Source organism: Pseudopipra pipra, chromosome 4 (assembly GCF_036250125.1).
Source record: "Pseudopipra pipra isolate bDixPip1 chromosome 4, bDixPip1.hap1, whole genome shotgun sequence".
Lineage (NCBI taxonomy): Eukaryota > Metazoa > Chordata > Aves > Passeriformes > Pipridae > Pseudopipra > Pseudopipra pipra.
The window spans coordinates 49749446-49771993 of record NC_087552.1 but is presented as its reverse complement, the minus strand read 5'-3'; the positions used below and the strand labels follow the sequence as shown (position 1 = coordinate 49771993).

Genomic DNA, 22548 nt, shown 5'->3' with positions numbered 1-22548 from the left:
CTTGTGGGTCTTTTGCCAGTGTTTAAAGAATTATCTGCCATTTTTTATTACTACTTTTAATTCACATTAGCTGGAGAACTCAAGAATTTAAAATGAAAAATAGCATAACAAGAGGGTCAAGTAATGTTTTAAGGGAAGGGATTTCTTAGAAAAATTGTTCAAAACAGCTTTTATTTGATCTTCGGCAACTTAGTCCTTGATAATATCTAACATGAAGTTGATGAAACTCCTTTTGACCAAAGAAAAGGTGTTCATTACTTTCTGAACCAAATTTAATGAGGAAGAAGAATAAAATGACTCTAAATAGTGAAAAAAAAGCAGAAGAGATTTCTAAAGTTTGACACCTCATAAATCCTATTTTAAAATGGTGATGCAAATGATTTTAAAAAAAAATCATTTGCAGGTAGTAGCTCTGTCAAATCCCAGGTGAGTCAGAGGGCATTGTGGCAGAGTCTGAGGTCCAGATGCTTTTTTCCCAAGATGTTGGTTAATTGTCTGATTCACCTTTCTGATCATAGAAGATTACTTGTTGTTTCTCATACAATGCTTCCAGTGTGGTAGGTTCATGTTAGTTGTTTCTGGTACATACAATCTTCAAAGTTTACTTAAAAGTTGTTACATTAAAATACTGGGGATACCGGCAGAAATATGCAGTGCACACAACGGAATGTGATGCTTCCTGTCCCTTTCTAAGCTGTGCTTCTCTGAATAAGGATGAGGAAGGGTGGGGCAGAGGTTTTGGAGCTGTGTCAGGGATCAAGGGTGTGTATGTGGTGAGGGATGACTGCTCTTCTGCAACACTGCATGTGCAGTTTAAACCTTCAGCTCCAGATCCAGTAGTGATGAATTCCATCTTAACATGCTGTCATGTTAAAATGTCCAGTACTCTTCCATTCTGCTGTTCCCCCTCCCCCTTTTTTTTAAAGTAGTGGTCACTGGGTATCAAATACTAAAAAAGATAATAAATTATGAAAACTGAAAAGACCTAGAATTTAGGAGGGTTTGAAATTTTTCAGGTGTCTTTTAGCTATATAGGTTATTTAGCCTGTATAATTTTCACTGAATGAGCAGGATCTGCTATTTAAAACTTCTGCACTCCCTTTAGCCCTGGGAATTTTGGAAAGAGTTCATTTTACTGCTTCTTCATCAGTATCACATGTTTGTTTGCTTGGTCTTATGAAGACAAACATGATTTTCACTACAAATCTAACCTGCTCTCAAATACCTCACTTGTGGCATCCTGAAAAAATTTGCAGCATTTACTTATTTAAGTTTTCTACAAGGACATTGCACATTATAACAATATGTAGAGGTATGTCAGATTACTGGGCAAAGAGTTGTTTCAAGCAAAAGTGTGGTTAATTGACACACCTTGTATGATTCATGCTAAAGGCAGAACCTTGAGAGAGTCTGATAAATTTAATAGAAGAAATCATATTAAAACTCTCCCTGAATATTCAGCACTTTGTTAATTAAAACGAACATTTATTTGAAAAGGTCCCTCACTGCATAAGATCTGTTTGTCAGAAATTACTGAGTTGTCACAGCAGAGATTGTGAAGAAGTGGTGTTTTCTCAAAATGGCCAAGACTTAAGAATGTCATCCAAAATGTAGATGTTTGGGGTCTTTTTAATAGCTGAACTGCCAACATTTGTACCTCTTTTTAGGAAGTCATCTTTTTAAAGCCTTTAATTTTCAATACTTTGTTCTTTGTTCTTTGCTTCAGTCCTGACTTCAGTGTAGGTGGGTCTGTGTTAATTTGGTTTTTGAGAGCTCTAGGTGTATTAAAGACTCTTCATAGCCACCAGCCACCAGCAGCACATTCAACAGTACCTAAACATTTTTGAAGACTTTGCTACCTTTCAAGCTTCAGACTTGTTCTCAGGCTCAGTGTAAATGAATTGAAGCATCTCTTTCATGTGTGTACAGATCAGTGTTCATATGTATGACTATATAGTAGCCATGCATTAAAAGCAGTTAATTGGTGTGAAGTAGCTGCTTCTACATGTCAGAGTTTCCATTTCTGGTGGAAAGACTGACCCTGACTAAAATGGGTCAGTAACCTCTGTGCAGTCCCTCTGGGAACTGTCTCCCAGGCAGTAGGATTAGGGGAAGCAAAGGCAGAAGATGCTGCGTTCTGTGCAAATAAGAGGATGCCATGTGTTTTGGAAAATTTTCTCAACTTTCTTCTTTCTTCTCTGAGAAGTCCCAGACATAGCTTCCTTCCCATGCAACCTTTGTTAGTCCAGTGGTTACTGGGACCACAAGATTTAGGACTGAGAAAAACAGAAAGCCTTTTTATCAGACTGATCCCTTACATTGCCTGAGGGAGCCCTGCAGAAGGGCCTTGGAAGAACAGTAGGGTACTGCCAGGGAATGCTGAGAGGAGATGCTATATAGAGGTTTGTTATTCTCTCCTCTGTATGCAGATCATGGTTTCTAAAGAGGAATGTGATTTTAATGTACGTGGTAACAATCCTCTGAGACATTAAGATTGTAACAGTCAATAACTATCCACATCTCATGGTGATAGGACAAAAATGTACCATCTTATTTCATGAGAGGAAGAGGCCAGAGAGACAGCAGGGAGCTTGAAGGGTGGTTGCGCAGAGGACCAAGCTCTTTAGGAATGTTGGAGAATTTTCTTTTTAAGAATAGAACAGGTTGATATAGAGATATGAATACTGTCTCATTGTTAGAGGACCTACTGAGGGCATTGTGTTCGTGTTTCAAGCTTTCTACAATTGTAATAGGAAAAAGAAGAAATCAAGGACAGTATGTAAGAGAAGATAGTTTGGATAAAATGGATTAGTAGTTTGGAAAATTGCTTTTATAAGGAACATTTTGGAGGAATCTTGAGCAGGACAGTGGCATTTGTCAATGGCAGAGAGATACCACATGAATAGAAAGTTGAACTGATTAAAGCCAAAATCAGGATTAAGTTGATGACTGCCTAGGGTCTGTTGTAAAAAGATTTCATTTAGAAAGATCCAGCAAGTTTTAGAGGCAGCTTTTGTGTGGGAACTTAGGAGGAGGATTTAGTAAAAAATTTTGCTAGAATGTATGCAATTAGTAAGATACCAGATGGAAGGAAAGTAATCTGCAGTGAGAAGTGCTGATGATTTAGGGCTCAAGCAATTTATAGTTTTAAACAAATATACTGTAAGGTGTTCTATGGAAGAAATAGTACAAGAAATGTAGCAACCATTAAGGTGTAAAGGTTCATAAATTGTAAAAAACTTCATTGTAAAAACCAGCACTTTTGAGCTTCTACTAAAGCATTGTTTGTGTGTGTAAGAGGCCTTTTCTGACTGCATTAGGTGATTTGAAAAAGTGAGTATCGCCTACATCTATGAACTTCAGCTTTCTTTAGGAAGATAAATTCCTGTGTAGAATGCTAGAGCTTGGCTAGATGGATAGAGGAGAAGCATTTGCATGAAATTTATTCATCCTCTGTCAGTTGTTAGAAATTCTCAAACCTGTTTCTAATTCAATAGAAAAAGGTTTTTGTTCATGGTAGTTACTTAGTGCCTTTCACTGGCAATTCCTCACTTTGTGTCAGTACTCAGATTCATATTGCTAGATCGTTGAATTCTGAGTTTAATAAAGTTTGTTAACCATCAGTATGGACTGCAGTGTCTGAGATGAGGATTCCTTTGAAAATGCTGTTCCCTGCAGAATTAGCATCTTGTCTGCTTTTATAATACTGTAGCATGAGAAATTGGTGGGCGGGCTGCTATTAAAAAGCAATTGTGCATTTTAAACAGAGTAATCAAACTCTAGGATCCTGAAAGAGTAGATGAAATTCAAGCTTTGAAGCAGAAGTTCCTGGCCTCACATAACCTATTAACTGTCTGGGTTGGTTTTCCTTAGTCGAAATATGAAAATCACTTTTTCTCTGGGCTTATTCAAAACTGTAACCGTGACTTTTTAGTTGAAAAGCCTTTATAGAATTGTTATGTAACTTGCTGTATTTTAAAACATTTCTAGGTAGACAACATTCTTTGGATTATAAAGCCTTCCAGGTGCAATGGCAGATCCCATCCGCTGGGCCCGATACCGTTGGCAGCGACTGATATCAGCAGAGGGCAGGGAAAGCAGCAGCAGCAGCAATTCAAGTAGCAAGTGCCATCAATCATCAAAAACTACTGGCAAACATAGGATAGTGATACCCTGTTTGGGACATTTTAAAGAAGAGTATGAAAAAGTATCAAAACTATACATGAACAACAAAATACGGACTACTAAGTATACTTTACTGAATTTTTTACCACGGAATTTATTTGAACAATTTCACAGGTAATTAACTCCTTTTTGATTGTGGTAGTTCTTCTGAAGTGGAATCTTTTTATTTAAATGTGTGTGTGTTGCTTTCTGTTCAAAAATTATTCTTCCTCCTGACCTGCTTATCATTTCTGAAAAGATATGTGTTATTTGGCCAAAGTGTCTTAAATATTAGTGTTGGACTAATCCTTTTCTTCTTAGCTTTTGTACTTTCCACTTATTCAGTTCTTTGGACTATTGAACTATTTCTTCTTGGAGCACTGCCACACACCAATCTGCAGTAGGATTTTCAATTCATTTCCTGTAAATGTGTTTTTCCCTTTCCTTCATGTCTGTCTCTTGCCAGTTTTTTTTTTCATCTTCCTTCTGCTTGGAGGACTGCTGATTTGTAAAGTTATGCAGGGAGGTTGTAGGATGGCTTCCTTTTTAAGACATGCCATCTCCCCTGAGAGATGATAAAATTAAGTTTAAAAGACCTGGAAATTTGAGAGAGTGGAAGTTTGCCAGTGCTTTACTAGAAAACCTGTGCCTGGAGGACAGTTTTGAAAATAAAGGAAAATTCTTGGTTTCTGCATTGTCTGGTCATGTATATTAAGCAGCAGTGCAGCTAAGTAATCTGTTGACTGGAGAGTGAAAACGGAGTTCTGGATACTTAATTCTTAAATTGCAGTTGGGGTGAAGAAAAGATAATTGCTGTTAACTTAAATGTCTATATAGCATGGAGTGGGGAAATAAGTATCACTGTCTGCTAGTACGGCTAACTCCTGTGTTTTCTCTTTGTTTCAGAGTTGCCAATTTGTATTTCCTATTTCTAGTTGTCCTAAATTGGGTTCCTCTGGTGGAAGCTTTCCAAAAAGAAATTACAATGCTACCTCTGGTAGGGGTTCTGACAATTATTGCAGTGAAGGATGGTTTGGAAGATTACTCAAGATACAAAATGGATAAACAGATAAACAACTTACTAACCAAAGTATATAGCAGGTAAGAGGCAACTGTCTATATGGTATATTGCTGTTATTTGATTATGACTATTATGTGAAAAGTTGTTGATAATTCTTTTGATTTACTTTCTGAATACTCATAGAATCATAAAATAATTTGAGAAAGGTCTCTGGAGGTCATCTGATCTTAACCCCCTGCTCAAAGCAGGGCTATTTAGATCAGGTTGCTCAGGGTCTAGTTGAGTCTCAATCACCAGTTTTGCTAAATGGGTATCAAATTAGTGTAAAATTTGCTGAAAAAAATTATGCTTTGAGGCGTGTTCATGGATGAGTTTGTACTGTGTTAACCAAGCTACTTTGACTAGTTGTTGTTTGACAAGTTTGACTTTGACATTGTTGTACATAGCATTTGTTTTGAAAGGTGTATTTTTAGTTCCTCTAAAATGGCTGTAAGCACCATGGAAATTCAGAGGCTGCTAGTTTATCGCTCATTAATGGTATCATATTGTACTTACAATTTAATAACATTTACCCAAGCAGAATGAGATAATTGTCTATTTGAGTGCATCACAGTTTGGTACAAATGTTAGCATCTGTTTCACCGTGCAGGACTGCAATATTGCAGACTGTGGGTGCGAGTCAGGAGTGGAATCTGCTAGTGGCAAGAGGTTTGCTGATAGGCAGTTATTATACAGGGATAATAAAAAGATAGGAATGCAAACTGATGATATTCTAAATTAACTGGCAAAAAATTCTTTTAGTGTATGTTGGTGCTGCCCACATAATTGTTTTTCTTTTATACCTGTCATGAAAGGATATTCTGAGCATGTAAAATACAAAGATAAAGGAAGTATAGTGAACCCTTTTTCTTTCTTGCATGCCCTGTTCCCATGTAGGGAAACAGGTATTTTGGAAAATGTCACTTTTAATGTGTTGTGGTAGCCATCACAAATAGCACCTGGAGAGGTGCTGGAGAGGAGTGATTGAGAGTTCAACACTTAACATACTGTAGTTGCTGTAGTACGAAACCACATTTAAATCTTCCTCTTTTCATTAAAGACACACCTTTTCTTAGTGAAGGCAATACAGGGAAAATAAGCTTTTCTAAAATCTCAATGTGCTAGTTTAGGTTTATGCCAAACCCTAAACTTTGTACTCTAGAGGTAACCTTAATTAACCCATGCAGCGTATTTACAGTCTGGTACTATATAATTATTAAATGTAATGTGGTAGTTAGCAGATGGAATCTCCAGCTTTCTAGCATTTGCCACACTCTCTTGGTAGTTTAAGAACTAACTCATAACCATAAAAGTCTGGACTATCGTATTATACCACAAAGCAAAACCAAACAGATTTTGTTGGCAAACACAAATATATATAGCAGCTTTCCCAGAAACATTCTATTCAACCTATAAAAATTTGAGCTCAAAACAAGTAAGAAATTGGGCTATTAGGGAAGATAAGTGTTTTCTTTCTTTTTCATGTCTGCGGAGAAGGTTTAAGGGAGAAGCTGGATTATTTCTGGCTATGAATTGTCATGTACCCTGAAAGAATTCATTGCCAGAAAGCTGAAGTATTCAATCTTCATATTCCTGAAGATTCTGTGTTACTTGTAATCTCATACCAATGTTAATGAAACAGAATTAATTTCTGATCTTCTGTTCTGGCTTGATTTTTTTTCCCCCTTCACCAAAAATGTGTAATAATCAGTGGCCATATTAGTCCTGTGTGAAAATTCCTTATTGTGCTTCTAAATGTTTTGGCTTTGTAACTTTTTTTTCTCCTTAGTTTTTGTCATGAAGTATTTTATATAGTCTAGTCTGGTTTTAAAAATAAGCTGAGCGGCATGGTTCAGGAGAATTAAATGCTACAAATGGTACAAAAAATTATTGCTCACTACACGTGAGCTGATTTATCTTAAACTTCCATTAATCTCACATTAGGATTCAGAATTTCTTAACTTTTTTAACAAGAATCCCCTGTTGCAGTGCATGCATTTTATCAAACATAGTAATTGTAAACGTGATGAACAGCTAGGTAATTTTGAATACAATTTCCAGTCATTTTCTTGCTATGCATTTGTTCATGTGGAAAAGTTGCATACATTGTATGTTCTGTCTGTGATTTTACTTACACGTCAGATACTGACACCTACATGGCTTCTGTGTGCCTAATATAGCAGCTCTTCTTGCTATCTCAACATAACTAAGCAATAGTTGTCATGCCTGAAAGCTGGTAGGCCAGCTTTTTGTACCTGAGGATAATTTGTGTGATGAAGCATTTTCAGGAAGACCGATGATCCTTGCTTCTTGAACTGTTGTGAGGCTTGCTTGTGTACAAAGCTAAGGGTTTTCATAACAAAACCCAGTTTCACTGTGCTCTGTTCTCCATGACAAAACATGACAGTCTCAGTGCCTCGATAGGTCTATCTGAGCACCTAGATGCTAGTTTCTCTGTTTTTTGACAAACCCGACACCACCCCCTACTCCTTAATTGCTTTTGCTTATAGCAAATGTCTGACATCCATAGTTTCAGAGTTTTCAGCCTGCTACTTTTTAGAGCTGTGGATTGTATCCATTTGATGGATCAGATTTATTGTATTTGGTCTTAAATACACAGAGCCTGAAGCAGATTTTTCTAGGAAAGTTTATTTCTGTGTTGAAAATGTGATAATATTGCTTAGAATTTTTTCCCCTTTCTCATTTTTCACTTGTGGAGTAGTGAAACATCAATAAACAGTAAGATGTGCTAGTGTGCATTTTAGTTTAGTTTATAATTGTTGCTGTGATGTTAAATGGTTATCAAGTCCTTGTGCATTTTGAGCAAGTTATCATTCTAAAGTAGTAGGATCTCATTTAAATAGCTATGAATCATGAAGTATAAAGGCATTTCTGTTTGAGCATCTGTTAACATCATGTAGTTCATGTCATTTTAGTAGAACAGTGGTGAGGTGACTATGATGGAAAAATCCATTTAGTTCCCTGCTGACCTACCACTAAAGGCAGCCACACTTTTTTGTTAGACTTTGTGCTGAACTGGATAGAGAATATGTGCATGATCCACCTGCTGCATCAGAAGTAGGATAGAAGATGTTGCTGGCTGATATGTTTTTCTTCTCTTCTTCCCTCGTCTGCAGAGCTCTTCAAGTATATTTCTTTTTCATAGCAAGCCTTGTGAGTAGATGTGCTGTAATTACTGTTCTTTACAAATACATGTTTATGCAAATCATTGTATATATTTGGAATCCAGACATAATTTAATAATCAGTTTTTCTTTGTGGAACTGAGCTCTGTAAAGAAAAATCCTTTCTACAAGATTCTTCCTTACTTTTAGCTTTTCTTTCCTCTCCCAGACTCCAGTCTGGCATAAAGAAAGTGGGACTAATTCAAGTTGATCAAGTAAAAAGCAGCATCATACGTTTTCAGTCTAATGTTCAATAAACAGGTAGTGATTTAAAAGAGGAAATATTTTCCATCACCTGCGGGCTAATCTCAACACTGGCAGCATGGACAAATAGTTTTTTGTACTTTTTTGTGAAGTGCATAGTAGTTAGAAAAAAATACAGGGATGTGAGAGTGCTGGTGTTTTGTGCTTTTTTTAGTCTCTTGTAAATAATTTCTTCAAGAATAAATCAAAGGGTTACTTTGTCACAAGGTCTACAGTTTCCAAATATTTCTATGGTTTTGGAAGTTCCAATTCACTTTGAAAAATCTCTGTAGAAGTCAGGGACAGAAATTGACAACTATTCACCTGATATTTTTATCTTACTGCATTAGTGATGCCATTGCTTTCTTTGCTTATGATCTTATTTTGTCTTGCTTACCTTTCTGTTTCCACCCTTTCTCTAACTCTTCTAGATGCAAGCTGACTGAGGAAGTAATCTTCCACTGTCCTCATGGGTTCTCAAATCCTTTCCATCCTGTTTGGAGGGTGAGGTAAAAGGTTGCTGTTTTGGAGTGACCAGGGCATTCTGCTCCAGTTGGTGTTGCACCCTAATTGGACTCGTTTGGCCTTCATAGTGGGGTAAATTGGCCTACACAGAAAGTTATGCTGATTTAGGTTTTTTCTGTACCTGAAGGGTAGTTCTAAGCAAACAAACTAACAAAAATTACTAGTTTTCATATCTCTGTCTCCTGAATAGATTTACTTTGTCAGCAGATTTGCAGCTATCAAAGCCTAAGTCATACCTTCAGTAAGTGTCATATTGTGTTTCAGCAGTTCTTCCTACCCTTTGCCTATATAATTAATTTGGAGTTTGTTAATTTACTTTAGAACTTTTTCCTTCAACTCCTTTTTTTTTTCTTGTCTTTATTTCAGTGGAGATGTACTGGTATGAAAAGTTGATTCCTGCAGTTTTTTTAATCCATCCATCTTCTGATAGACATGGCTGTAGCTTTAAGTTTTACATGCTTTCCATTGTGCCAGCGTTCCATCTGTGTAGAAGACTAGTGATGAGCATCTTAAGGAGAAAACAGTTGTGCATTATATCACTTTAATTTTTGTCAGCTTTTATTGCTTCCTGGTTTTGCTTTGTTTGCACTTTGAAAGCAATATAAACACCTCCTTATCTTCAGTGGAGAAACTGTCATCATTACAGTGGTTAAATGTGTGGGCCTTGTGCCATCTGTTTGTAGACAGGTATTTTCTAAGGGATACTATCAGATAATGCAGGTCTGAAAAGTACGGGTGAAAAGCTCAATACAGGAAATGTTTTTCTGATATTTTCTTTGTCATTAGGAATGTCTGTTTCTGTTTGAATAGAAAATGCAGCCCAAACCATACACCAGTCTGGATGACTGAGAAATGAAGACTGTGGAGAGTACGTGCTCCTCTCTTTAAACACTGCTGTTGGGTTAGTCCATGCAAGGCAGGAAACAAAGCAGTCACTGAGGGCAGTAATAGTTTTTACAGAAACCTGCTCCAGACCTGTGCAGTCCTTGTAGCAGTCACTGTAGGTGTGTTTCATCCACCCACATTGCATTAACCTGCTGCTGTGTGCCTCTGGCTAACTCCTGAAGCACTCTTTGTTGCTTTTTACCCTGCATGCTGTTTACCACTCTAAACTTCACTGTGTTTACAATGAACTGCTGTGTACAATCTCAGCTGAGAACACAGCAGCAGCTATAAATGGAATGTTGAAAACGGTTCAAACTTATTTACTTCATGCCTGGATATTTCATACTAATAAAGAATTTCAAACTCAATCCTGACAAGCATGAGCTTTTATTGACTTCACTGAGTATTACAGAGTCTTGGTACCTTCACAGAGTCATAGAATGCTTGAAGGGACCTTAGAGATCATCTAGTTCCACCTCCTTGCCATGGGCAGGGACACTTTCCACTAGACCAGTTTGCTCAAAATCCCATCCAATCTGGCCTTGAACCTTACATTCAAAAATTAACAAAAAAAAATACTATAAAATTCTGTAAATACAAACATTTATATTCAGAGCATGAGTGAAGTTGTTGCTGAATATTCTTTCCTTACTGGTAAATATTTGTTATTTTGGGAGACAGACATTTTTGAAAGGCCTTATCAGAAGAGAATAAGCTGTTCTTGTTGCATAATTTCAAGAAAAAGTGAAGGCCCAAAGAGAAATACTGAAAACACTGTTTCCTTTCTTGGAATGATGAATATATAGGAAGCAAGTGTGTTGAATTTTAAATAGAGCTAAAATAATTCTCAGAGGGTGTCTTGAATATAATTCCCAGAAAAATGGCTTGGACTCCAGAGTTGATTCTTTGTAATTATATTCAGCTTGAGCTGAATGCACTATCCTATCAGAGATTTTTAATGGTTGGAAGCATAAATAGTTATTTGAGACATTTTCTAGTTCCAGTGTGTTTGTCTGAACTTTCAGATTAGATTATGCATTTGTAAAAAGTCACTGTTCTTCTGTGTATTTCAGGAAGGAGAAGAAATACATAGATGAATGCTGGAAAAATGTCAATGTTGGAGACTTCATCCGGCTTTCACGTAATGAAATCATTCCTGCTGACATGGTGCTGTTATATTCCAGTGACCTGGATGGGATCTGTTACATTGAAACAGCAGGCCTTGATGGAGAAACCAATCTGAAGCAGAGACAGGTGGTGAAAGGATATGCAGAGCAGGTGATAGTTGTGTGTTTTTAGTCACCTAAGAAAGTTGACAAGACAGATGGTCAACTAAAAAAACCCAATCAACTCAGCCCTCTACATTGCCTAATTCATGATAGCTCAGCAGTCTGCATCTGAAAACAAAGTTATTAGGTAACAGTTATAATTTGTTACTGGAGTTGTTTTGGAGAAAATATTTATGTGGTCACCTAACCCTGAGAAAGACAGATCTATTTGAAGTAATGCAAGCCGGTGAAATTACGTATTCAGGTAAATGTCAAGAAGTCAAGTATGGTGCATAGCATGCTGTGGGTGAGAAATTTGAGTTTTTTAGAGGGGACTTCTGTGCTGTATAAAGACCTAAAAAGAAGAGCAGATATTATCTTCTCTTTCACTTTTTTTTTTGTATTTCAAATATATTGTTACTCCATACAATACTTTAATGTTATACTTAGCAGTCAAAATGTTGGAGACTGGCACAATAGGAAGGGGACAATATCAAAAGATGAAAGAATTGTGTCATTTCTGTAGTCTTCAGCACACTTGGTACTGAGTTCTGCTGCTGAAACACCATGCTGAAAACAATAGGGAGGAGACTCAGTGCTGTCTCCATAACAACAGACTGATTAGTCCTCTGGAGTTAAAATTACCTGAACTGCCTCTGAATTTTCAACAGTGGTGAGGAAGTGAGAAGTTGTCTCTAAGTCCCGTTACTTAGTGAGTCTGTAATACCAAAGGCATGATGTGCTGTCCACGAGAGTTAATCAACTTCAGGTTAATACAGTGAAATACATCAATACAGAAAAACATAGTAAAAATTTTTTTAACAAGCCAACAAAGTACTTGCTAATAATATGATGTCTTCTGAGTTTCAAATTCTACTTACAGGGTCGTGTTTTAAGCTCACAGTTGCTATTCTGCCAGTGTGAAGCCACATGGTTGTGGGAGTACAGCCTTCTCAGAAACCTGTAATTATGCAGATGTATTCAGTAACACCTGTGAATCAGAGAATTATACCTGGGAGTTTGAAACTTTGAATTGTGTATTTGTTTTTTCTAAACAGTAGAACTTCCAAAGAGTTCTTTCCAAAGAGTTAGTGGCAGGTACTCAGTTTGGAAATGACTCAGTTATACCCGTGGCTAGCCTGTGTTATACTGGAGACTAGAGGCATAGTCATATGCCATTAACTGAAATTAAATTGCAACAGCAGGTAATTCCAAAAATAAGGCCTTTTGGCTTTTCTCTTACTTCTTGTCATGCTTCATTCTTACTACTACAGGATTTTGTTTTGCTTGGCTTTTCTCATTAACGTGTACCTCTGGCCTTTCATAACAGCCTTTGCTTTGGTACTCGTAAGTCTCAAACATCATTACAAAGTTCTACCTGCTTTCTTTGTGTTAGCACAAATAGCATCCTGGTTGTGGTACTAGGAGAAAAATGCCTGTGTGCAAGAAATACTGCTTGCAGAGAAGACAGTGCCTCTTCTTTTTCTTTTATTTTCCATATAATGAAAAAAAACTATGGGAAATCTCTTCCTTTTAGATGTTCTTATTGGTTTTGTTGTTTTCTTCTTCCTTACTCTTCCACCCATTTTCTCCTTTCCAGTGCTCTCAGAATATCAGCAATGCAACTGGTACTTGTCAGGGCTTGATATTTACTAGAAAGTCGTTCTATGATTTGTAAGTCTGATTTATGCAGGGTAGGAGACCATCAACACCACCCACAACCTACAGTTTCAAAGATAGCAATATCTGAACCTACGAGTTTATGATGTTTTTAAGTTCTATCTCATTTTGTCTGAGTTCTGTTTTGGGTTTTTTTTTTTGTTCCTGTGGCTTTAGGTCTCTGAAATTGATCCAGAGAAATTTTCCAGTAGAATAGAGTGTGAAAGTCCTAACAACAACCTCAGTCGATTCCGAGGCTTTGTGTAAGTATGTTTGATGGCTCTTTAAACTACTGTCTTTTGCTTTCTCATTCTTACTAATTTTCAGAGAGTTTGTAATGTTTGCTTTAAAAAATAACAATATAGATAGAAATCAGTTTGCACCACTACCTTTCTGAGTGCAGCCCAACAGATAGAGCTCCAGAGGGGTTTTCTGAGCAGCAGATTGTGAACTGATGCTTTTTATTTTCTATTGAATATTTTTAACATCTTAGTTCAGGCTGTTTTGCAATTGTGTATTTCATACTTGAAATAGCTGTTTCAAATCTGCCCTTCATAATGTGTGACCTCTACAGTATTTGATCTGGAGCATGGCCTGATTGCAAAACTGCATTGCTCAGAATTGGAAATCAAAAGGACTGGCTTCCCTTCCTGCTCTGATTTGTTTCCTTTAACCATCAATCACTTGATCAAACTCCTTTTCACCAGTGTGCCTAGCTGTAGTTTTTTTGTCAGGTTTAGTTCATGATTAGGGTTAGGGTTTTTCTTCAGGGTTAGAGTTGGAAGGAACCTTAAGGAACTAGATGATCTCTAAGGTCTCTTCCAACCCCAGCCATTCTATGATTCTTACAGGTTTATGATTTTCTGTAGACAGTAGGAAAACAAAGTGCTGTTTTATGGGGTAACTGATTTTCAGGATTTGAGAGTTATGTCTATATTCTTCCCTTTACACACTGACACATTAGATATTTGAGAAGATAAATAAATATGTATAAATCTTAGTTTGAGGAAGCACCTTTACAGGGGGCCTGCCTGCACTGAAAGTATACCACAGGAGTGATGATGCTCTCAATATGTTTAAAATGGAATTTTAAACGTATTTTCTATTTTCTCCAAATTTTTTCTGATGCTGGTAATCCAAGTAGAAGTTATAGGGTTTCAAACTTCCAGTGTTTGTCTTGGATCTCTTTTCAATAGTGTTGCCTACTTCTCATATGACAGCTGGCAAATTCTAGGCTTATAAACACAAGAAAATTGTAATGCAGTGCCTTCATACTTGGATTTTCAAGGGTGATCTGCTTGCATGTTACTCCATTCCTTTGAAAAGTCCAATCAGTAATGTCAGAATGGGGGTCAGTGATAGCAGCTTCTTTGGGAAATCTACTCCCCAGTGGTTTTGCAAAGCCTGACTGTAACTGCTGGAGTCCTACAGCTGACATGATGTGCTTTTTTTTACAGTGAGCATTCAAACAAGGATCGAGTGGCTCTCAGCAAGGAAAACTTACTCCTGCGAGGATGCACAGTAAGAAACACAGAAGCTGTTGTAGGCATAGTGGTTTATGCAGGTTAGTGAACCACCCTGGCTTTCACAGATTGCCTTGCACAGAAGATGGTTATGTGCCCTAAAAAACGGTATCATGCAAAGTGGAATTGGAAGAGTAAAAGCTTGAATCCAGCAAAAGGCAGCTGTAGCTAGAAATGTTAAGAACTCGTGTCTGGGGGAAGTTTGCTTATGATTTAACAATGTAAAAAACTGATATGCCTAATTATTACTGGAAGAACAGATCTGTTGTGTGTGAACAGGCCCTTGTCCTTAACTATTAGTTGCAATGGTAAACCCAGGTTTTGAAGTGAACATGGAAATGCTTGGCTTGCTTAGGATTTTTTTCTTATCTGAAACTGAAGCTATTGCTGTTCTTCAGTGTTCTGCATCAAAGGGCAGAGGTTTTTAAACTAATCAATATGATGTATCCAGCCAGATAGTTGTAACAGAGGTGTAGGATTTTGTAGAAAACACTAGAAATAATATAGAGGGATCAAGAATGAGGTTGTTTCTATAGGAAGGAACATTAGTGACAAAAGGTGATGTACACATGACAGATTTTGATTTAGCTTGTTCAGTTTTCTTCACAACAGAATTGATGCATTGTATGAGAAATTAATTTGCTCGTATTTATAATCACTGTTCAAATATTTGTCAATAGAAATATTCTGTTTCCCAGAGCTTTAGAAATATAAAGCACTTGTGGTTCTGATACCTGTCATCAGAGAATTTCAACCTGTTTTTTGGTTGCAGGTCATGAAACCAAAGCCATGCTGAATAACAACGGCCCTCATTACAAGCGCAGTAAATTGGAAAGAAAAGTGAACACTGATATTCTTTGGTGTGTTCTACTTCTAATTTTGATGTGTTTAACTGGAGCAATAGGTAAGTGAGAATCACCAGACTCCTACTATTTTCCTCTTTCAGCTTAGTGTTTTATTTTGGGGTTGATTCATTTTGTCAGTCTTTATCCATGTGTAATTCCCTAAAAATTGGGGATGCTGCCAGGTTTTAGTTCATGTTGTCATATTTAATCTGGGATGTGGTCAAGAAGTATATTTCTGATGTGAGTTCTTAGGTCTGGAACCTGTTTCTCTGGTTGATTTCTCTTTTCTCTCACTACCGCTCTGCAGAACTCCTACTTTCTCTTGGGATTTTTCAGATAATGTGTGATGTACACATTGAGGTGAGAGACCTAGCGTGACTAGAGTTGTAATGATCTGATATTTTAGGGATTGATTAAATGGTGACCTTGAGTGTATCTAAACATACTAACTTTTCTGACAGATCATAAAGGTGTTTAAAATATGTTTAAAAATACTTCTTCAGACTATACTTAATAATGATGACATGTTCACAGGTAGACTAAAACCTGAACAAGCAAGGATAGCCATTAATTGCCAGAGGGGTTTTTTTGGGGAAAAGAAGTGTTTGTGTAGTTAATATTTCCTTAGTTCTGAGATATGCTGTATAGATGTGCTGTTGATAGAAATGCATGTAAGGTATTTCTTCTATGCATTGATATTTGGGTTCCTGTTGAAGAAAAAAACAAGAAAGAAAATGGTAGTTTAAAAACCTAGAAAGGACTGCAGAGTGTAACAGGTACCACAACGACCCTGAACTGTGATACAGTTTACGTACAACTGACTCACTTTATCTTGTTCTTATTTTCAAGGCCATGGAATTTGGTTAACCAGGTATTCGGAAATACCTTTTATTAACATCCCCAAGCCAGATGGGAAATCGGTTCCTCCAGTATTAGCAGGGTTCTATATGTTCTGGACGATGATAATTTTATTACAGGTAACTTTAGTCTGCTTTGAACATGGGTCATATTCTGATCTCATTTATACCCTTGAGTAACTCTTAGGCTTCAGTAGAGCTACTTTATATTTGTAACTGGCCAAAGACTTTGGTTTTATTTAATCTCCATGTTTTATTTTGGCAGGTCTTGATCCCAGTTTCTCTCTATGTTTCAATCGAAATTGTCAAATTGGGACAGATCTATTTAATACAGAATGACATTGATTTTTACCATGAGAAGACAGATTCAACTATTCAGTGTCGAGCACTGAATATTGCTGAAGACCTTGGCCAGATTCAATATATCTTCTCTGACAAGACTGGAACCCTCACTGAAAATAAAATGGTTTTTCGGAGATGCAGCATTGCAGGACAGGAGTATTGCCATGAGGAAAATGGTAAGACACTAAACCTGTGTTCACATGGGTCATTTTTCCAACATGATACCATTTTGATACCATGAATGTAATATCCTTTACTTGCTCTGGAAGAAATCATGACTACTATGTTTTGTTTCTCTCCTTGAAATATTCAGAACCCAGAACACTGGAAAATTGCCCATCTAGTCTTTCCTCTCTTTTTTTTTTCCCCCAACTAGAGTGCCAGTGCTTAAGTAGCATTTAGGGTTTAAACATACTGTTGACTGACATAGCAGTGTACCAGCTTTATATAGTGTATCTTAAGGCTGCAATTCAACATACTTTTGCCCTTGAGGATACAGTAACATAAATGAATTACATGCTTAACAGTATTAATACATTACTTAACAGTAATTTTAAGGTACAGGTCAATCACATGTGTCCATATGTGTGTTAATGCTGCAAAGATAAGTACCTCCATCAAAAATGACTGTTGTATTCTTACTTATATCTTACACACGCCTGTTTATTGTTAGCCAAAAATTTACCAGGTGGTGTTAACAGATAGTTGCTATCTTATTGTCTAGAAGTGTACCATCTTTCAGTATACATACCATGAGAGCCAGCTTGAAGCCTTATGGGAGCCAGGAGAAGATACAACTCCAGACACAAGAGAAAACTGGGCAGAGTGACACGAATTATTTAATTAGCTATTTTATTAATTATATAAAACCACGGAGTTTTTATTACGGTTACCATGTGTAAGTATTAGCGGCTGCAGACCTTTGCTCTTTTGCTGGTGGGCAATGCAAGCATTCCATATGAGATCAAAGGGGAGGTGCTGACAGGTGGACATGTGAAGCACAGCTGTGTATTAAACTCCCTTTGTGGTATTGGTGGGTTTGCTGCCAGATAGAGCTGCTCACAACTGCGAGCAAAAGGCACACCCTGCTGGCCACAGCAGTGAATCAGTTCAGCCCTCCTTTTGTCACAGGACCAGATGGTTGCAAACAAATTTTACAGCAATTTCTGCACATATTTTGAAAATGTTATGGTGTGGCTGTCCAGATAATTCTTTAGCTTTGCATGATTGTACTGGGAAGGATGACTACAGTAAAGTGAGAAAAAAATATTTTTAAGTCTCAAACTTGGTGAATGAATAACTCAGATAAGAAGTAGAATGTATTTTCAGAGCATTTCCTATAGGAAGGAAAAGTATCTCAGAAGAGAAACCAAGCAGTAGTGTGAGTGATGCAACTGTAGCTGATTCAGGTCTCAGTGTGCCAGGAAAAGTATGTCTACATGTGCTTCTCTGTGTAGTTCACATAGAGTTATCTTCCAAAATTATTAGTGTGTTAGTTATGTTCATAATTATTTCCTCCTGCACCCTGGTTTTTTCCTGGAGAATAAGCATAGGTTTCTTCCTAACAAATTAGAAATTATATGAGCCCTGAAAATCACTTTATGAAATCTTGGTAGGTCCTGTGGTTTAGCCCTGCTTTGTATTTGTTCAGTTGCATAGAGCTGCTGCTTGCAAGGCTCCTGCTACACATGGTAAGAGTTGCAGTGCAACACAGTACAGTCTTTTGCATACAAGCCACCTAGTCTGGACATTTATCTCTGTGTTTATATCTATGACCCAGGGTAAAGGGAGCACATGAGGGAAGCACACAACAGCAGTGCCTGTGATTCAGTATAGTCCTCCATAGAGGTGCCCCCATGCGGTGTTCTGTCTGCACCGTGGCAGTAGAGCAGTGTGGTTTTACAAGAGGTGCCACATGTTACTTCAGACAGAGCATGCAGTTCTTCTCAACAGCCTAGAAGCATAATGGAATGGGCATGCTGTCCAAACCTGCCTCTGCAAACACATACTAAGTCACTGGTGTTGCTTTCTAGTAAAAGGTATCAATGCCTCAAATGGGATATTGTATTTGGTAGTTGTGGAGAGCCACAGTTTGTTACGTTCCCATCTATCTGTTTTTTGAAAGAATTACATTACTAATTTCATGTTGACAATAGGGAGATGGCCTCCAAAGGAAGGTGTAAGCTCTGGTCTCTCTGCTTTCCTTGGCTCATCAGAATGGCAAGATGAGAGGATTCTTTCATTTATGTTCCAGAAACAGAAGACAACAGGAAATATGGAAAACCTAACAGGGTAGCAAATCTGGTACCTCATTTCTGGAACATAGCTAAGCTCCTGTGCTTTGCTAGGAGGAAAAGGACTCACAAGTGACATAACAAACCTATTTCCATCTCATTTTGAGCAACAGAGCTGGGGACTGAACTGTGGATAGGTTTTATGTTTACATAAAACAGAATAATATTACAGTTTTCACTTTTTCTTGTACAGTAGCTACCACTTGAAATAAGAAAGAAATAGGGAATTAGAGGTGTTGCTGGATAAGTCTGTGTGTTAATGTTTTGTTTTTCCTAGGATGCCATTGTTTGTATTCATACTTCAATGAAATAAATACGCAATGCACAGTCCTCAGAACAGTTTTTCCATGCTTTCTGTGGATTTTAGGTACTGAACTGCTAGTGTATGCTCATTGCATGCTGTTTTCACAGTGAGAGGTAAAACGTTGAAACCTGAATAGTGTACACTGATCCAGTGCTTTCTGGATTCAGATTTCAGCTTGTGACATGTCATCAAACACTGTTTGAGAGCTCCAGTGTAAACACTCGGGTATGTTCTTGACCAAGCACATGATAGCATAGGAGTGTTTCCATTTGCTATAGTGGTTCTTTACAGCACTGACCTTCCTATCTAGATTCGTGGGGCATAGAACCGCATTTGTATCTGTGGTGCAGTTGCCCTTCACTTGAAGACTATTATTTGGTTCCCATCAGTGTGCCCTTCTGAAGACTGTGTGACTCCAGCTAATTTTATTGTTTCCATGTGACACGTTGTCTAGAAACCTCGTCATTCTTGCTTCCTCTTCTGGATTCAGTCCAGTGGAATAGTGCTCTCGAAGTGCAGTGTCTCAAACAGGAAGTCAGTGTGATGGCTTCCTACAGGTTGTGGATTAATGGTGGATTATTCTTAACTATATATTAAATTCCTTATTTTAAAATTTCAGTTCCTGAACCTTTAGGCAGTGTTTTAGACAAGTTTCTTTTTGCTCATGGAACAATAATTTTGTTTCCCTTTCCTTAGCAAAGAGGTTGGAATCCTATCAAGAGATGGATTCAGAGCACGAGGATTCGGTTGATTGTCAGTGTGGCTCTGCAACACATATGTCAGAATGGCAGAGGCACAACTGCAGAGCTGTGTGTGAACCTTTGAACAGAAAGTCTTCGAACCAGTTGTCTGGTAGTTACCCTGCATTCATAAGGGAAGATGGAGCAGGTGGTGGTCCCCACTCAGGACACATGGCTTTCAGCAGTCCCATTGTAAGTAAAAGCTGTTGGGTTTGATGCTAAATTTCTGAAGTAACTCATTAGGGAGTATCTTTTTACCCTCATTTGATCAAGAGTACTTGTCATTTAAGAAATCCCCTCTCTCTCCCCTCAAAATCAGAGCCTGTCATGATGGCTTGGCAGCATCCTATTTGCACCTGACATTGCAGATACTCATTGAATCATGAAGGTTTATGCTTTGGTTCTTGCTGCTGTGAGTCCATGACCACTCCAGATGAAATTGCCAACTTCATCTTAATAACAGTTTGTTCTTTTATTTTAAGAAGTTTCTAGAATTTTCTTTTGTTTTTAATAGGAAATATCTAGATGATCAATATTTATTTGAGGTTATGAGAGGCAAAAACTCTACTTCTGTACCTGAAGGTGTCTAAATAGCATTCATCATACTTAATCTCTGTAGAAGTGTCTGTAAACTAAGACCTTACTGTTTACCTCTTTGGGCATGAAGTTTTCCATTTTCAATAGACTAGCATAAGGCAGTGAAAGCACCAAAGTGTTTCTCTGTTTCCTAGTATAACTAACTTAGCACAGGAGGGAAGTTGTTCATTCATTCTTCTGTAACTGATTTAACCTTCAGAGACTGAGATTAATCTTATAACCTAATGGACATTGTTCATTTCATAATAGGAAACGGATGTTATACCAGACACACAGCTGCTGGAGAAGTTCAGTCAAATTTCTTTTCATTCCTATCAACAGTCAGAAGAAGCTAGCAGCAAGTTATCTTTGGAGACAATGTACATCACTGACTTCTTTCTTGCTCTGGCAATCTGTAATACTGTTGTGGTTTCAGTCCCCCATCAGCCACGTCAGAAGGTAAGAAGGCTTCACTTTTGGCTATTTGGCCATATTTACAAATAACCAAACTCCATTTTGGTTTGATTACAAAAGGAAGAAAACAATTAACTGACAATAAAAAAATTATCCTTTTATCCTCTTAGTTTGCCCTGTTAGAAAAAGAAGGGAATTACTGTAAAGTTACAGAGTGCAATGAGTTAATGTATAAAACAATGTTGGTAACTTGGCTTCCATCTTTTTGTTTCTGTGTATAGACTGTTCATAACTTTTACAAGACAAAATTTTGAGATTGAATTGCCATTGTAACTTTTTTCTATAATCTGGGTTTTTTTCCTAGATATGGGCATAGCTTCCTTTAAGAATACACCAACACTTAGGCTACCTTTACAAATAGGTTACTCTTGGCTGAAAGATAAGAATAATCTCAGGAGATTCCCAGAATATTGGAACTAAGAACACTCTTCCCTGTTCCTGACTATTCAAATAGAGCTTCAACAAAAATATGGAAGATCAATTTTTTAAGTATATTAATCTGAAGAAAAAATGCTTTACATTGTGACAAACTGGTCTCACCTTGTATTGACGGTGCATTTGCTAGATTGTCCTGCTTCAGTAATCTGGAGTGACTACTCGTTGTTTTCAGAGCACACAATCTAACTTTATATTTAAAGATACTACTATTTTTTTCAAATCTTTGGGTTTTTTTCAGGGTGGGATTTTCATAACCCCATTTTTTACCAGTTTTGACTGTGTTGCAGGATAATTCTCAAGTTCAACTTCGATTTCCTTCCCCCATTCTTTGGTGATTTCCATTTGTTCACTTTGTCTTTTGAAAAAAATATTAATGGCATGTGAAGGACTAGATTTTTGTGTCCATCTAGGCAGTGAACCTACAATGATGGCTGGAGACATTCCCAAAACATATCCTGTAGGGTATGAACTACCTCCTGTGTATAAATAAGCCTGGTATTTTATTGTGCTTCCAAGCATTCCCAGAAAGTGTCATAGGAAGCCTAGAGGTCCATGTGTGGATGAGGCACCTGAGTTCATAGTTTATAGTTAGCTATTCCTTAAATGCGATGAAGAAAAATATACAGGTGAGAGTGTACAGGTGAATATTCAGAAATATTCGGAGATATTTCTGAATAAATTGCTAGCAGAGTAGAAGATCTCCAAGCACTGGTAGGAAGGTTGAGAAGAGCAATGTGGCACGAAGTTTCTGAGTTCACAATTAGAGAATGAATGAAAGAGCTCAAGGCAATAGCAAATTTCAGTGTTGCGTTAGGGAGGGGTGATGTTCCTAGTCTCTGTTTCCATGATGTTGAACGGAGACACATTACAACTTGCTGGAGTGGTGGTAGAACTGAAGCCAGAGTCTGTCCTTAATTTATGCTTTTCAGTGGCAAAAGAACATGTTTTCTGGTAACTCATTCTTAGCTTTTCAACAGCAGTGACAAAGGAGTCAGCCTTGCATGCCTTGTTCCTCTGTTGTAAGCTGTCAGCTTACTAACTGTTCTAAGTAACAGAAAGCCAATTATTTTGTAACATTGAGGAAAGAGGAACTGACCTTTAATTTAAAACATTGAAAAAGTATTGATAAGGTACTGTGTTTCTAGCAATTCTTGTAGCTAGTTACTG

General features: G+C 37.4%; 1 protein-coding gene across 3 annotated transcripts in view; it reads left to right on the top strand.

The window, feature by feature from the left end:
- The window catches only part of ATP10D (ATPase phospholipid transporting 10D (putative)), a 45112-nt gene that overhangs the window by 4466 nt on the left and 18098 nt on the right, over nucleotides 1-22548 (top strand). The window contains exons 2-12 of one of the 3 annotated variants that reach the window (XM_064652885.1): nucleotides 3991-4299; nucleotides 5071-5265; nucleotides 9083-9160; nucleotides 11135-11339; nucleotides 13166-13251; nucleotides 14446-14552; nucleotides 15284-15415; nucleotides 16206-16333; nucleotides 16479-16731; nucleotides 19850-20085; nucleotides 20740-20928. In XM_064652885.1, coding sequence (XP_064508955.1) covers nucleotides 4031-4299; nucleotides 5071-5265; nucleotides 9083-9160; nucleotides 11135-11339; nucleotides 13166-13251; nucleotides 14446-14552; nucleotides 15284-15415; nucleotides 16206-16333; nucleotides 16479-16731; nucleotides 19850-20085; nucleotides 20740-20928 — 1878 coding nt within the window. In that variant the 5' untranslated portion in view covers nucleotides 3991-4030. Of the gene's footprint in view, nucleotides 1-3990; nucleotides 4300-5070; nucleotides 5266-9082; nucleotides 9249-11134; nucleotides 11340-13165; nucleotides 13252-14445; nucleotides 14553-15283; nucleotides 15416-16205; nucleotides 16334-16478; nucleotides 16732-19849; nucleotides 20086-20739; nucleotides 20929-22548 lie in introns of those variants that run through there. The other 2 variants (XM_064652886.1, XM_064652887.1) reach the window with 2 other exon arrangements.